This window comes from Mesoplodon mirus (assembly GCF_964341445.2).
Source record: "Mesoplodon mirus genome assembly, chromosome: 5".
Lineage (NCBI taxonomy): Eukaryota > Metazoa > Chordata > Mammalia > Artiodactyla > Ziphiidae > Mesoplodon > Mesoplodon mirus.
The window spans coordinates 74,256,490-74,273,019 of record NC_138980.1 but is presented as its reverse complement, the minus strand read 5'-3'; the positions used below and the strand labels follow the sequence as shown (position 1 = coordinate 74,273,019).

General features: G+C 43.5%; 1 protein-coding gene across 2 annotated transcripts in view; it reads left to right on the top strand.

Annotated features, from left to right (window-relative positions):
* LOC309805449 (uncharacterized protein) overlaps positions 1-16,530 on the top strand; it is a 119,660-nt gene that overhangs the window by 36,272 nt on the left and 66,858 nt on the right. Inside the window, exon 3 of one of the 2 annotated variants that reach the window (XM_082623341.1) lies at positions 1,305-1,942. The exons of the other annotated variant lie outside the window; for it this stretch is intronic. Within the exon in view, the coding sequence (XP_082479467.1) occupies positions 1,305-1,328 (24 nt within the window). The 3' untranslated portion in view covers positions 1,329-1,942. Of the gene's footprint in view, positions 1-1,304; positions 1,943-16,530 lie in introns of those variants that run through there. 2 annotated transcript variants of the gene reach the window in all.

Sequence of the window (16,530 nt, the reverse complement as noted above, 5' to 3'; positions counted from 1 at the left end):
CTCCTTTATTTCATATCTCACTTTCAAATCCATGAGCAAATCCTGCTGGCTTCACTTTCTAGAATCTGCCTAGATCTCAACAGCCCCCATGTAATCTCTCTAGTCCAAGCCGCCATTGTCTCTTGCCAGGATTTCTGCAGTATCCTCCCAACTGGTTTGGCCTCTGCTCCCCAGTTTACTCTCAACACAACATCCAGAGTGACCTTATTAAAGTGGGAGTCATGTCATGTCACTTCTCTGTGTAAAACTTTCCAGTGGCTCCCATTTTGAGTCAAAGCTCCAGTTCAATCTGTGATGAACTTTAATGCCCTGCACACTCTGGAGCCTCTCACTACCTCTAGGATCCCCTCTCTTTAATTCCCCTTCACTCATTCTACTCTGGTCACACTCCCCTCCTCTCTGATCTTTACTGTGTCAGGCAGGCTCTCACCTTCAGGCCTTTGCACGTGCTGTTGACTCCACCTGGGAAGCTTCTTCCCCACTAATTCTCAGGGTGCATGTCCTCATTTCTTTCAGGTCTTTGTTCATAAGTCATCTTCTCAGATGACTGGGCTTCCCTGGCCACACTATTTACAGTTTCAGTACTCCTTCCCACCTTCTGCTCCAACATTTCCTCCTACCATCTTTTGCTTTATTTTTCCTCCAGAGCAATTAATTCTTCTGACTACTATTTAATTAATTTATTTATTTGGTTGGTTGGTTGGTTGGTGGGTTGTTGGTCTCCCCCAATAGACATCAAGTTCCACAAGGGCAGGTTTTTTTGTCTGTTTTGTCTACTACTGTATCCCCAGAGCCCAAGGGACAGTGCCTGGCATATGGTAGGTACTCAGTAAATATTTGATGGATGGATATATGAATAAAAATGTATGACAGGGACTTCCCTGGTGGTCCAGTAGTTAAGACTCTGCGCTTCCACTGTAGGGGGCACGGGTTCGATCCCTGGTCGGGGAATTAAGATCCCACATGCTGCATGGTGTGGCAAAAAAAAAAAAAATGTATGACAGAACCACTTACTGTTTATACAAGGCCTTGAGACAAGGGGAAAGAGCATTGGGTTTCTGCCAGCATAGGTGCATTAACAAGCCAAGTGAGAAGGAACTGCCCCAAGCGGGAGAAGGCCCCTGTGTGGACATCAGGGGCCTGTTTCTGCCTTGGCCAGCGTGCAGCCAACTCACACCTCAGTGGCTTGTGAAGAACTTGTCACTGGTGAGCACTCATCACTCAGCTTCCGTTCAGGTTGACTTTGCCCCAAGGCTCCCCCTCAGTGCTCTGCCACAATCGCTTACTTTCCTTTTTCCCTCCAGGTGCCAGAGTTAGCAGCCTATTGAAGGAAAACAACATCAAGGTAAAAGAACAATAAGACTGTGTCTAGGGACTTCCCTGGCGGTCCAGTGGTTAGGACTTTGCCTTCCAATGCAGGGGGTGCAGGTTCGATCCCTGGTCGGGGAGCTAAGATCCCACATGCCTCTCAGCCAAAGAACCAAAACATTAAACAAACAAACAAACAAACAAAAAACCCAGAAGCAATATTGTAACAAATTCAATAAAGACTCCAAAAATGGGGTCCACATCAAAAAAAAAAAAAAAAAAAAAAAAAGACTGTGTCTAGTTTAGAACTTCCCAACCTAAGAGGCCTTGAAAGGTATTCAAGGAAGACCCAGAGTGCTGAATGTGTTGGCAGCTGGCAGCCGAATAAAGTGAAGGTCCGGGAACTCGCATTAGAGTGTGAGTTCTTGGTTAGAGTGTGAGTCCTGGGGACAGTGAGGTACAGCTCAGTATCGAGGAGTGGATCATCAGAGGTGGCTGTCAGGTCTTCAGACTCAGGAAGACAGTGCTTCCCTTGGGAAAACCTGGCGACCTCCCCCATGCCAGTCAGTTGTGGGCCCACAGCCTGGCCCTCCTCCTCTGCTTTCCTCCCTCCAGGCCTCTCCCCTTCCTTGCTCTTTCTGGAGGTTCTGCCCTGCCTGCTGAAATCAGAGCAGGCCTTGGCAGAGTGATTGGGCTTTTTTTTTTTTTTTTTTAAGCAAGGTTGGTTTGGTTCTAAATCTAGAGGAATACACTAGGATGCTTCCAGCATAGGGGGTCTCTGTTTCTGTGTTAAATCACAGTCCAAATTTTAAAAAGTGAAAATACTCAGTAAATAATGGATGTGGGAGAACATGCAATGATGTGTACTGCTGATGTGATTGGGAAAGGGGCAGCTTTAAAAAATGTGTCTAGCCTTTGTCCAAGCAATTCCACCTTCTGGAATTTATCCTATGAAAATAACCACATTTTTGCAGAGATGTATGAACAAGGATATTTATAACTGCGTTGTTTATAATAGAAAAAAAGGAAACATTAGAAAGCCCTGCAAAAGGAATTGGTTGTTTAAACTCTAGCATATCCACACACAGGCATGTCATGCAGCAGGATGATGTATGTGTATATTTATTGACAAGAAAGATGTTTGCATATACTGCTAAGTTAGAAAGAAAGAAGGAAGGGAGGGAGGAAGGGAGGAAAGAAAGAAAGAGAGAAAGAAAGAAAAAGAAAAAGAGAGAGGGAGGGAGGAAGGAAGGAAGGAAGGAGGAAGGAAGGAAGGAAGGAAGGAAGGAAAGAAGAGTATGGTCAGGCCACTCAGGATGGCTATTCTCTTGTTCTCTGTACATCCCCTGCTCAATCAATGCCTGCTTCACCTACACCTACCCTACTCACATGACTGACCTTCCTACATACTTGCCCCGGACCTCAGCTAGAGATCATTCTTATCAAAGAGGTGGTGAGGGGCGTGCCCCTCTGCTAGTTTCCCTGGTAACCTGACGTCAGTTCCCCCTATAACTGGCAGTCTTCCCTTCCCTCTGGGAGCAAAGACTGCTGCCTTGTCCTGTCCACCGTTACACAGTGGGGTGTCGCTCCAGGACCTTGCTTCACACATGTAAGATCCCCCTATCCATTAAATCATTGATGTCTCTGTCGCTGACTCCAGGCTCTTTATTCGGTCTTGAAGCTGGGCAAGTGCAGGCCTTGTAGGCCTGTGAGGTGCAGCCCAACAGAAAGAAAAAGAAAAATGGAAAAATCTTAAACATGCAAGGAAAGTAGCTTTGTACTCAGCCTGGAGGGTTGAAATCCAGATCTGTCTCTTAACCAACATGAGGACACAGGCAAGTGATATGTTCTCCTTAGCCTCTGCTTCCTGCCTGTAAAATGGGCATAATAATGCCTGCCTCACACAGTTGTGAGGATTTGGTGGGATTAACACCTCTCAAGGCCCAGCTCAGGGTCTGGCATGTGGTGAGTGCTCAGCAGTGGGTACTCAGATGAGATGAGGAAGCCTGGAAACATTCTGGAAATTCATAGACAAATATTGGTTTTATTTGGCTGACTGGAATTATGGGTGATTTCAATATTTTAAAATTTTTCTACAAGGAATACATATTACTTATGTTGACTGAAAAAAAATGCACAGCCTAAAAATTGAGAATTATGTTTTATTCGGTGGACCTTCTGAGAACTTCAAGCCCGGGAGGCAGCCTCTCAGATAGCTCTGAGAGACTGTTTCAAAGAGGGTAAGGTAAGGGAGGAGCCAGTATATAAAGGAAGGAGTTTTGCAACAAAGACCAGGTAGTCAGAACATTAAAAGATTACTGTTAATTAAAGAAAACCAGACATCTCGAGTTAATGAATTTAGTGCTTTTCTGTGTATGGGAAGATGCAAGAGTCTGGGCTCATTGAAATCATTCCCTTGATATGTACCTTAGCTATCTAAGGCCAGTATTCTTTCTTTCCCTTCCTGAGTTCACTCACGCTCACTGTTGGGGGCCTTGTTAGTGGCTGATGGCTTGATGGCTGCAGCATCCTTTGCTTGCTAATATGGCAGGAGGCATTTTTCATCCACATTTAAATAATGATGATGTAGTTTTTTAAAAGGAAGTAACAATTGAAAAGGTTAAAAAAAAAATTGCAGGCAAGCCAACAGAGCAGCACCCAGGGCAAAGCTCCTGAGGACTGAGGTAGGGGTTGGGGGGTGGGGGGTGTGTGGAGAGGGAGAATAGGCAGTGGGTGAAGGATAAGGATGATTAGGCCTGAGGGCTGGTGCCCAAGGAGATGCACCTCAGAGGTCAGGCTCAAGGCCTCCCAAGCATGTTCCCCACTTTGGCCCCTCCTGGGGGAGCTTCTGGTAGGAGATATGGTGACCCGTCAGATGACCATGAGGGTGTGCAGCCACTTTTGACTGGTGAGAGAGCCTGACTCCGGCATCTCCAGGGAGCAGCCCTGTGGCTCCAGCCCTGGGTTCAGCTCTTCACCCACTCTCAGAAACCCAGCATCTTGTCTGTGTCCAGAGGAGGAAAGGCAGGGAATCCTAGTGAATTCCCATCTTTGGCCTCCTGGTAGGATCCACACTCAAGGGCAGGATCTCCCAAGCAAATACAAACTGCTGGGAAAGGGATCCCGAGACTACCACAGGGCTGCTGTGCCATCTCGCATCCCCACCTGCACCCGCCAACTGCCTGCTGGCCAGTGACATCAGGAAACATTTTTCCACATTAATGAGGTGTATGCTGCTTATGCCAGTTTATTGAGCATTCTTGGGGCATAGCTTATCCACATAAGTGAATTTTCCAAATAATTTAATTCCATCACACTGCAATTTTTTTTTATTGGGCTCTTTGTGTGGGTGGGGGGGGTATGCGGGCCTTTCACTGTTGTGGCCTCTCCCGTTGTGGAGCACAGGCTCGGGACGCGCAGGCCCAGCGGCCATGGCTCACGGGCCCAGCCTCTCCGCGGCATGTGGGATCCTCCCGGACCTGGGCACGAACCCGTGTCCCCTGCATCGGCAGGCGGACTCTCAACCACTGCACCACCAGGGAAGCCCTACTGGACTCATTTTTAGTTAATTTTTTTTTACCAAATTTATCAAAATAATTCATGCAAATGGTTTAAATAAAATAGAGAGGTTTATAATAAAAGTCCCCTCTTGACCTTTCTCTGTCTCACTCTCTTCAGAGGGAGCCCCTTTCAACCCTTTTATTAGTTTCTATTTCTGTTTATGTTGTTACTTCTTGATTTACCAATTTTAGACCTCTGTGGGCTTGCTGTGGTAGATAGAATTGAGCTCAGCTACAAAACCACCTCTAGTTCTCCTCCCTCCATCCTTCCAGTAAGACTAACACGATTTTTGGTCAACTTAATACATAGTGAACGTAGACATTCTTCGCTGCTGTGCTAAGTAGTGTGTTATGTGTCCGTCCTTGAGTTCTGGGAAAAAAATTATATTAATTCTTTGATAATTTTCTCCCCTCTGTTTTATCTGTTGAACCTACTGGATTAATCATCTAGTTTTCTTATATTTTCTTTTTTATTTACCCTCCCTTTGCCTTTTAGGTCTACTTTCCTGGAAAAACTTCCTTGCCTTTATCTTCCAATCCTTCTATTGACATTTTTTAATTTTGGCTTTTATATTTTTGGCTTGTATATATATATTTTTTTTCAACTAAATTTATTTTATTTATTTATTTTTGGCTGCATTGGGTCTTTGTTGCTGCTCGCAGGCTTTCTCTAGTTGCAGTGAGCAGGGCTGCTCTTTGTTGTGGTGGCTTCTCTTGTTGCAGAGCATGGGCTCTAGGTGCGCGGGCTTCAGTAGTTGTGGCGCACAAGCTCTGGAGCACAGGCTTAGTAGTTGTGGCTCACGGGCGCTAGAGGGCAGGCTCAGTAGTTGTGGTGCAGGGGCTTAGCTGCTCCGCGGCATGTGGGATCTTCCCGGACCAGGGCTCGAACCCGTGTCCCCTGCATTGGCAGGCAGATTCTTAACCACTGCGCCACCAGGAAAGCCCTGATGTGCCAAATTTTAATTCAGATACTTCAGCAAATCTCTTCTGTTTCTATCTTAAAATTTATTGTTTATTGGCCTTGATATTTATCTTCTCAGGGAAGCCCTTGGCTTGTATATTTTTAATATACAAGTACTCATTCTTGTTTCTGATTTTTCCTTTACCATAATATTACAGTCTTGTTTTATGGATATACCATCTGCTGCTTTTCTCTCCGAAGGTATTACTTATTTTTCATGTGTCTATTAGTTTTGTTTTAATATTTTTGTATTCTCTCTAAATTGTCTTTTTTTCCCCCTGGCTTCTTTTTGTTTGTTTTCTCTCTCTCCTTCCTGTTGGAGGCTTTCCTCAAACATCAAAAATATCTATTGATATTTATGAATGAAGCAATAAAAAGCTGAATTAAACTGTATTTGGGGAAAACTTATCAACTGGGGCATCACTATAGGAAGCAAGCCAGTCTTTTTTTTCTTAATACATCTTTGTTGGAGTATAATTGCTTCACAATACTCTGTTAGCTTCTGTTGCTCAACAAAGTGAATCAGCCATATGGATGCATGTATCCCCATATCCCCTCCCTCTTGAGCCTCCCTCCCACCCTCCCTACCCCACCCCTCTAGGTCCTCGCAAAGACCCAGCTAATCTCCCTGGGCTATGCTGCTGCTTCCCACTAGCTACCTATTCTACATTTGGTAGTGTATGTATGTTGATGCTACTCTCACTTTGCCCCAGCTTCCCCCTCCCCACCCCGTGTCCTCAAGTCCATTCTCTATGTCTACGTCTTTATTCCTGCCCTTGCCACTAGGTTCATCCGTAACCTTTTTTTTTTTTAGATTCCATATATATGCATTAGCATATGGTATTTCTTTTTCTCTTTCTGACTTAATTCACTCTGTATGACATACTCTAGGTCCACCCACCTCACTACAAATAACTCAAATTTCATTTCTTTTATGGCTGAGTAATACTCCATTGTATATATGTGCCACATCTTTATCCATTCATCTGTCGATGGACATTTAGGTTGGTTCCATGTCCTGGCTATTGTAAATAGTGCTGCAGTGAACATTGGGGTACATGACTCTTTTTGAATTATGGTTTTCTCAGGGTATATGCCCGGTAGTGGGACTGCTGGGTCATATGGTACTTCTATTTTTAGTTTTTTAAGGAATCTCCATACTGTTCTCCATAGTGGTTGTATCAATTTACATTCCCACCAACAGTGCAGGAGGGTTCCCTTTTCACCACATGCTTTCCAGCATTTATTATTTGTAGATTTTTTGACGATGGCCATTCTGACTGGTGTGAGGTGATACCTCATTGTAGTTTTGATTTGCATTCCTCTAATAATTAGTGATGCTGAGCATCTTTTCATGTGCCTCTTGGCCATCTGTATGTCTTCTTTGGTGAAATGTCTATTTAGGTCTTCCATCCTTTTTTTTTTTTTTTTTTTTTTTGCTGTACGCGGGCTTCTAACTGTTGTGGCCTCTTCCGTTGTGGAGCACAGGCTCTGGACGCGCAGGCTCAGCGGCCATGGCTCATGGGCCCAGCCGCTCCGCAGCATGTGGGATCTTCCCAGCCCGGGGCACGAACCCGTGTCCCCTGCATTGGCAGGCGGACTCTCAACCACTGAGCCACCAGGGAAGCCCCATCCACTTTTTAATTAGGTTGTTTGTTTTTCTGATATTGAGCTCCATGAGTTGTTTGTATATTTTGGAGATTAATCCTTTGTCCATTGTTTCATTTGCAAATATTTTCTCCCATTCTGAGGGTTGTCTTTTCGTTTTGTTTATGATTGCCTTTGCTGTGCAAAAGCTTTTAAGCTTCATTAGGTCCCATTTGTTTATTTTTGTTTTAATTTTCATTACTCTAGGAGGAGAGTCAAAAAAGATCTTGCTGTGGTTTATGTCAAAGAGTGTTTTTCCTATGTTTTCCTCTAAGAGTTTTATAGTGTCTAGTCTTACATTTAGGTCTTTAATCCATTTGGAGTTTATTTTTGTGTATGGTGTTAGGTAGTGTTCTAATTTCATTCTTTTACATGTAGCTTGTCCAGTTTTCCCAGCACCATTATTGAAGAGGCTGTTTTTTCTCCATTGTATGTTCTTGTCTCCTTTGTTGTAAATTAGGTGACCATATGTGTGTGGGTTTATCTCTGGGCTTTCTATCCTGTTCTATAGATCTATATTTCTGTTTTTGTGCCAGTACAATACTGTCTTGATTACTGTAACTTTATAGCATAGTTTGAAGTTGGGGAGCCTGATTCCTCCAGCTCCATTTTTCTTTCTCAAGATTGCTTTGGCTATTCAGGGTCTTCTGTGTTTCCATATGAATTGTAAAATTTTTTGTTTTAATTCTGTGAAGAATGCCACTGGTAGTTTGATAGGGATTGCATTGAATCTGTAGATTGCTTTGGGTAGTATAGTCATTTTCACAATATTGATTCTTCCAGTCCAAAAATATGGTACATTTCTCCATCTGTTTATGTCATCTTTGATTTCTTTCATCAGTATTTTACAGTTTTCTGAGTACAAGTCTTTCTCCTCCTTAGGTAGGTTTATTCCTAGGTATTTTATTCTTTTAGTTGCCATGGTAAATGGGATTGTTTCCTTAATTTCTCTTTCTGATTTTTCGTTGTTAGTGTATAGGAATGCCAGAGATTTCTGTGCATTAATTTTGTGTCCTGCAACCTTACCAAATTCATTGATTAGTTCTAGTAGTTTTCTGGTGGCATGGCATCTTTAGGATTTTCTATGTATAGTATCATGTCATCTGCAAACAATGACAGTTTTACTTCTTCTATTTCTTTTTCTTCTCTGATTGCCGTGGCTAGGACTTCTAAAACTATGTTGACTAAGAGTGGACATCCTTGTCTTGTTCCTGATATTAGTGGAAATATGTTAAGTTTTTCACAATGGAGTATGATGTTTGCTGTGGGTTTGACATATATGGCCTTTATTATGTTGAGGTAGGTTCCCTCTATGCCCATTTTGTGGAGTGTTTTTATCATAAATGGGTGTTGAATTTTGCCAAAAGCTTTTTCTGCATGTGTTGAGATGATCATATGGTTTTGACTCCTTAATTTGTTAATATGGTATATTGTATTGATTGATTTGCATACATTGAAGAATCCTTGCACCCCTGGGATAGATCCCACTTGATCATGATGTATGATCCTCTTAATATGTTGTTGGATTCTGTTTGCTAGTATTTTGTTCAGGATTTTTGCATCTATGCTCATCAGTGATATTGGTCTATAATTTTCTTTTTTTGTGATATCTTTTTCTGGTTTTGGTATCAGGGTGATGGTGGCTTTGTAGAACGAATTTGGAAGTGTTCCTCCCTCTGCAATTTTTTGGAAGAGTTTGAGAAGGATTGGTGTTAGCTCTTCTCTAAATGTTTGATAGAATTCACCTGTGAAGCCATCTGGTCCTGGACTTTTGTTTGCTGGAAGATTTTTAATTACAGTTTCAGTTTCATTACTTGTGATATGTTTGTTTAAATTTTCTAATTCTTCCTGGTTCAGATTGGAAAATTGTACCTTTCCAAGAATTTGTCCATTTCTTTGTGGTTGTCCACTTTATTGGCATATAGTTGTTTGTTGTAGTCTCTTAAAATCCTTTGTATTTCTGCAGTGTCAGTTGTGATTTCTCCTTTTTCATTTCTAATTTTATTGATTTGCATCCTCCCCCTTTTCTTATTTATTTACTTATTTATTCATTTATTTTTGGCTGCATTGGGCCTTCATTGCTGTGTGGGGGATTTCTCTTGTTGCAGCGAGCAGGGGCTACTCTTCATTGTGGTGAGTGGGCTTCTCTTTGGGGTGTGTTCTCTTGTTGCAGAGCATGGGGTATGGGCACACGGGCTTCAGTAGTTGTGGCATTCAGGTTCAGTAGTTGTGGCTCGCAAGCTGTAGAGCACAGGCTCAGTAGTTGTGGCGCACCGGCTAAGTTGCTCCGCAGCATGTGGAATCTTCCCAGATCATGGCTCGAACCTGTGTCCCCTACATTGGCAGGTGGATTCTTAACCACTGCACCAGCAGGGAAGTCCCTCCCTTTTTTTCTTGAGGAGGCTGGCTAAGGGTTTATCAATTTTGTTTATCTTCTGAAAGAACCAGCTTTTAGTTTTATTGATCTTTGCTATTGTTTTCTTCGTTTCTATTTCATTTATTTCTGCTCTGATCTTTATGATTTCTTTCCTTCTACTGACATTAGGTGTTCTTTGTTTTTCTTACTCTAGTTGCTTTAGGTGTAGGGCTAGATTGTTTATTTGAGATTTTTCTTGTTTCTTGAGGTGAGATTGAATTGCTATAAACTTCCCTCTTAGAACTGCTTTTGCTGCGTCCCATAGGCTTTGGGTCATTGTGTTTTCATTGTCATTTGTTTCTATGTATTTTTTTATTTCTTCTTTTTTGACTTCTTCAGTGACCTTTTGGTCATTTAGTAGTGTACTGTTTAGCCTCCATGTATTTGTGTTTTTTACAGTTTTTTTCCTGTATCTGATTTTCAATGTCATAGCATTGTGGTCAGAAAAAATGCTTGATATGATTTCAGTTTTCTTAAATTTTCTGAGGCTTGATTTGTGACCCAAGATGTGATCTATCCTGGAGAATGTTCCACGTGCACTTGAGAAGAAAGTGTATTCTGCCACTTCTCGGTGGAATGTTCTATAAATATCAATTAAATCTATCTGGTCTATTGTGTCATTTAAAGCTTGTGTTTCCTTATTTATTTTCTGTTTGGATGTTATGTCCATTGGTGTAAATGGGGTGTTAAAGTCCCCTACTATGATTGTGTTACAGTCGATTTCCCCTTTCATGGTTGTTAGCATTTGCCTTATGTATTGAGGTGCTCCTATGTTGGGTGCATAAACATTTATAATTTTTATATCTTCTTCTTGGATTGATCCCTTGATCATTATGTAATGTCCTTCCTTATCCCTTGTAACAGTCTTTATTTTAAAGTCTATTTTATCTGATATGAGTATTGCTACTCCAGCTTTCTTTTGATTTCCATTTGCATGGAATATCTTTTCCCATCCTTTCACTTTCAGCCTGTATGTGTCCGTTGGTCTGAAGTGGGCCTCTTGTAGACAGCATATATATGGGTCTTGTTTTTGTATCCATTCAGCCAGTCTGTGTCTTTTGGTTGGGGCATTTAATCCATTTACATTCAAGGCTATTATCGATATGTATGTTCCTATAACATTTTCTTAATTGTTTTGAGTCTGTTTTTGTGTGTCTTTTTCTTCTCTTGTGTTTCCCACCTAGAGAAGTTTCTTTAGCATTTGTTGTAAAGCTGGTTTGGTGGTGCTGAATTCTCTTAGCTTTTGCTTGTCTGAAAAGCTTTTGATTTGTCCATTGAATCTGAATGAGATCTTTACCAGGTAGAGTCATCTTGGTTGTAGGTTTTCCTCTTTCATCACTTTAAGTATATCCTGCCACTCCCTTCTGACCTGCAGAGTTTCTGCTGAAAAATCAGCTGATAACCTTATGGGGATTCCTTTTTATGTTATTTTTTGTTTTTTCCTTGCTGCTTTTGGTACACGGGCCTCTCACTGTTGTGGCCTCTGCCATTACGGAGCACAGGCTCTGGACATGCAGGCTCAGCAGCCATTGCTCATGGGCCTAGCCGCTCTGCGGCATGTGGGATCTTCCCGGACTGGGGCACGAACCCGTGTACCCTGCATCGGCAGGCGGACTCTCAACCACTGCGCCACCAGGGAAGCCCTCCTTGCTGCTTTTAATATTTTTTCTTTGAATTTAATTTTTGTTAGTTTGATTAGTATGTAACTTGGTGTGTTTCTCCTAGGGTTTATCCTGTATGGGGGTCTCTGTGCTTCCTGGACTCAGGTCTATTTCCTTTGCCATGTTAGGGAAGTTTTCCACTATAATCTCTTCAAATATTTTCTCAGATCCTTTCTTTTTCTCTTCTTCTGGGACCCCTATAATTTGAATATTCATGCGTTTAGTGTCATCCCAGAGGTCTCTGAGATTGTCTTCAATTCTTTTCATTCTTATTCTGCTCCTTGGCAGTTATTTCCACCATTTTGTCTTCCAACTCACTTATTCGTTATTCTGCCTCAGTCATTCTGTTATTGATTCCTTCTAGTATATTTTTCATTTCAGTTATTGTGTTGTTCATCTCTGTTTTTTCCTCTTTAGTTCTTCTAGATCTTTGTTAAACATTTCTTGTATTTTCTCAATCCGTGCCTCCATTCTATTTCTGAGATTCTGGATCATCTTTACTATCATTACTCTGAATTCTTTTTCATGTAGATTGCCTATTTCCTCTTCATTTGTTTGGTCTTGTAGGTTTTTACCTTGCTCCTTCATCTGTGACATATTTTTTGTGTGTGTGTGTGACATATTTTTTTGCTTTCTCTTTTTTTTTTTTTTTTTTGATGGGTGGGATTGTGTTCCTGTCTTACTGGTTGTTTGGCCTGAGGCTTCCAACACTGGAGTTTGTAGGCTGTTGGGCAGAGCTGGGCCTTGGTCTGAGATGAGGACCTCCAGGAGACCTCACTCTGATGAATATTCCCTGGGGTCTGAGGTTCTCTGTTAGTCCAGTGGTTTGGACTTGGAGCTCCCACCACAGGAGCTTTGACCCAACCCCCGGCTTGACTCCCGGCACATGAACCAAGATCCTGCAAGCCACGCGGGGTGGCAAAAAGTAAAAGGAGAACAATAACAAAGAGTAAAAAATAAAATTAGACTAGGAAACAGATATGTTAGAAAGAATATAAAAATAAAAGTATAGGTTAAGCAACAACTGGGAGGTAAATCAGAACCACAAAAGTAAAAAAGAGTAGAAGAAAAAAAAAAGGTGGAAGAGGCCTTGGCTGTGGAGGATGGGGCCTAAGCAGAGGTGGGGTTTGGGTGGTGGGCAGGGTCTATGCTTAGGACCCACAGGGCTGGAAAAGGCTTGGGGTGGGCTTAGGCTCCGTGGAACAGAAGGGGCCCAGGCAGTGCCTCTGGTCTCAGAGGGTGAGGTACCCCACCTTCCTTGCCTTTATCTTCCAATCCTTCTACTGATTTTTTTAAAATTTTGGCTTTTATATTTTTGGCTTATATATTTTTAATACAGAAGTACTCATTCTTGTTTCTGATTTTTCCTTTTTCATAATATTACAGTCATGTTTTATGGATATACTATCTCCTGCTTATCTCTCCGAAGGTATTACTTATTTTTCATGTGTCTATTAGCTTTGTTTTAATATTCTTGTTTTCTCTAAATTGTCTTTTTTTCCACCTGGCTTCTTTTGGTTTCTCTATCTCCTTCCTGTTGGAGGCTTTCCTCAAACATCAAAAATATCTATTGATATTTATGAATGAAGCAATGAAAAGCTGAATTCAACTGTATTTGGGGAAAACTTATCAACGGGGGCATCACTATAGGAAGCAAGCCAGTCTTTTCATTAACAAGCCTCTGAATGTCAGACTCTTTTCTCTAGAGCTGGCTTTCTCAACTTTGGCATGTTGACGTTTGGAGCCAAATAATTCTTTGTTGTCAGAAGCTCTTGTGCATTGTAGAATGTTTAGCAGTATCACTGAACTCTGCCTACCAGGTGCCAATAGTAACCCCCTTCCCAGAGTTCAAACAATGTCAATAAACGTTGCCAAATGTCTCCTGGGGGGCAAAATCACCTTGTTGAGAACCATTGCTCTAGAGCCATGTGGCTTCTCAAGAGAAGCATTCTAAATCCCTGTTCCAGTTACTGTTACTGCATAACAAACCACCCCAATACTTAGTAGCATAAACAACCATTTTGTTGTGCTTCAAGTCAGGAATTGGGAAAAGGCACGGCTCTTCTCTGCTCCACAGTGTCTGGGGCCTAGGCTGAGATGGCTGGAAGTTGGAACCAGCTGGGGCTGAAGGATCTGCTTCCAAGTTGGTTCTTCACTTGGCAGGGATAGTTGGAAGAGGCGGTGCAGCTGGGACTGGAGACCAGAGAGACTATACATGGCCTCTCTAGGACAACAGTCTGGTAGTTGGACCTCTTGTGTGGTAGCTCAGGACTCCAGTGTGAATATTCCAGCCAGCAATATGGAAGCTGCATGGCCTTTCATGGCCTGGGAGTTTTGATGTCACATAGCATCACTTCCACTATAGTCACAAGCCCTCCCAGATTCAGGGAAGGAGACAGAGACCTACCTCTCAATGGAAGAAGTGTCAAAAAAAATTGCAGCCATGTTTTAAACTCACTGTACTCTGGTACAAGGTGATATGTGCCTGCGGTAGGGTGGGGTATGCAAAGGGGGGACATTGAGTCCCACTGTTCAGTCTTCAGACTTTGCCCTCATCCCTCTGTTTTCATCCTTGTGGTCATCTGCCTTCTCTCTTGCCAGGGTCTCTCCTGTTTAGTGTCTTCAGTCTCCTGGTGTGTGGGACAGAGTATGGGGTGGGATCTGGGAGGATTCCACACATTTGCCCTGGTTCCTTACCCCACCCACTCTGTACCTGACCCCCACCGTCATAATACCTGGTCTCCCCAAGGTCTTAGCTCCCCCAGGGTTCTGAGGGGGAAGTGGCTTGCCTCCTGTCAGTATACCCCTCTGCGGGCCAATCTCTCGTCCACCAATGTCTCTTTACCATTCTGTTTGCTCTTGAGGATTTATACCATTTTACTTTGTTTTTTGGTGTTTTTTTTTGCGGTACGCAGGCCTCTCACTGTTGTGGCCTCTCCCGTTGCGGAGCACAGGCTCCGGACGCACAGGCCCAGCGGCCATGGCTCACGGGCCCAGCCGCTCCGTGGCATGTGGGATCTTCCCGGACTGGGGCACGAACCCGTGTCCCCTGCATTGGCAGGCGGACTCCCAACCACTGCGCCACCAGGGAAGCCCCCAGTTTACTTTTTTTTTTTTTTTTTTTTTTTTGCGGTATGCGGGCCTCTCACTGTTGTGGCCTCCCCCGTTGCGGAGCACAGGCTCCGGATGCGCAGGCCCAGCGGCCATGGCTCACGGGCCCAGCCACTCCGCGGCATATGGGATCCTCCCAGACCGGGGCACGAACCCGTATCCCCTGCATCGGCAGGCGGACTCTCAACCACTGCGCCACCAGGGAGGCCCCCAGTTTACTTTTTGACTGGCATTTTAGTAGCACTTCAGGAGAGAAAGGACATTGAGATGTGTGAATAACCTGATACGTTTAACCCAAGCTTGTTACACTTCTTTTGGATGGATTTATGGTGTCTCTAAATTGTGTCATAATCTTCTCCCCTGTTGAAGCTCTGTCAAGTAGTACAGTGACCACATTTAATGTTTTGCTGATAATTTAGAATCATCTTTATGAACATACATGTTTACCTTGGAATTATTACACTGAGTAGAGCTATCTGTCCCCCTTCATGTTGGGGACTCAGATCACTGTGCTAAACTTCCTTAAACCTTTTTTCACGGTCATCTCCGTCTCTGACTACCTCTTGTCCCATTTATTTGTGGCGAGGGTGCCACATTACAGCACACTAACTTCTAATTTACTCCTTTTAAATGGCTACTAAACTAGATGACCATGCCGGGTGTCCCCCCACCAGCCTGCCCCTACCCATTTTCTACCCTTTCCCACACTCCCAGTATTTGACCTTTGTGGATTGCATCAACCAGGCTCCATGCCCTCATGCTGCCACTTGGGTTTGGCCAATTGAAGACCCTGCAGGAGATAAGAGAGTGATTTTGGGGTGCATTAGGGTACTTTATCCGTAACCCCCTCACCAGCTCCCTCCCTCGCCAAGCCTCAGGTCAGGTCTGTGCTCTTCTCCCTAAGGCCACCACTCTTCCCAGCAGCCCTCTCCTGCAGCTCTCTCAGGGTCCTAGTAACACTCCCACCTCTTCCTCCCTCCAGACGGTGGTAATTACTCCCCACTGTTGCTGGCTCCAGGGTGCTTCTTCTCGTATCAGTTTCCTTAATGCTGCTCACCCCCTTGGAAACAGTCCTTCCTTAAGCTCTCCTTGTTACCTGTGCAATGTGCATCTGTTTCTTACTGGGACTCTGCCCATACAGAAACTTCTGATTTACATCTAAAACAAGAATGGTCCCTGCGTGAGCCCTGAGAGATCCTGCTCGGAATGCTGTGTGTGAGCTCTGTGACATCTCCGGGCTACTGGGGCTTTTGAAAATTCACTTCCTAGTTGTTAACTAGAATACATAGTAGAGGGTACTGGATGAGTGACGTCCCCATATGGGGAAATGTGACTTACTGGAATGTTTTGAGAAGGAAAATAAACATGTAAATAGAAGGAAGCCTGGAGAGAGAATTTGTAATGACTTTAAGAAATTATATGACAGGCTGGAAAATATCAACAGTTTCAGAAAAGGATTAAATACCTTCCTGTATAACAGACCCTTGCTGGGTCTTATGGTAAAGTGGATGTTTGGGGGAGATCCAGGCCATGTCTGGATGGGATTCCCCAAATGTGACATTAGAGGTCCCTCAGTTAGGACCTGCTGGGCCTCTGTGCTTCCAGGTCAGTAGCTTCTCTGATGGTTTTGCTCTGGGGAATGCCATATGCTTGTCTGTCCACTGGCCTGAGGATAAACTGGAGACCAGTGAGGCCCACGGCCTTGTAGCAGCATCACATCTCACGCCCCACAGCAGCTGAGCTGTCCGACGGCCACCTCTGAGATCAGCTTACACAACTCTCCTGCTGAAACACACTCTGGATTCTCTCACTTCCTCACCCTACTACCCTGTCAGCCCTCAGTTCTGTTGAATTGGTGCACCCCTT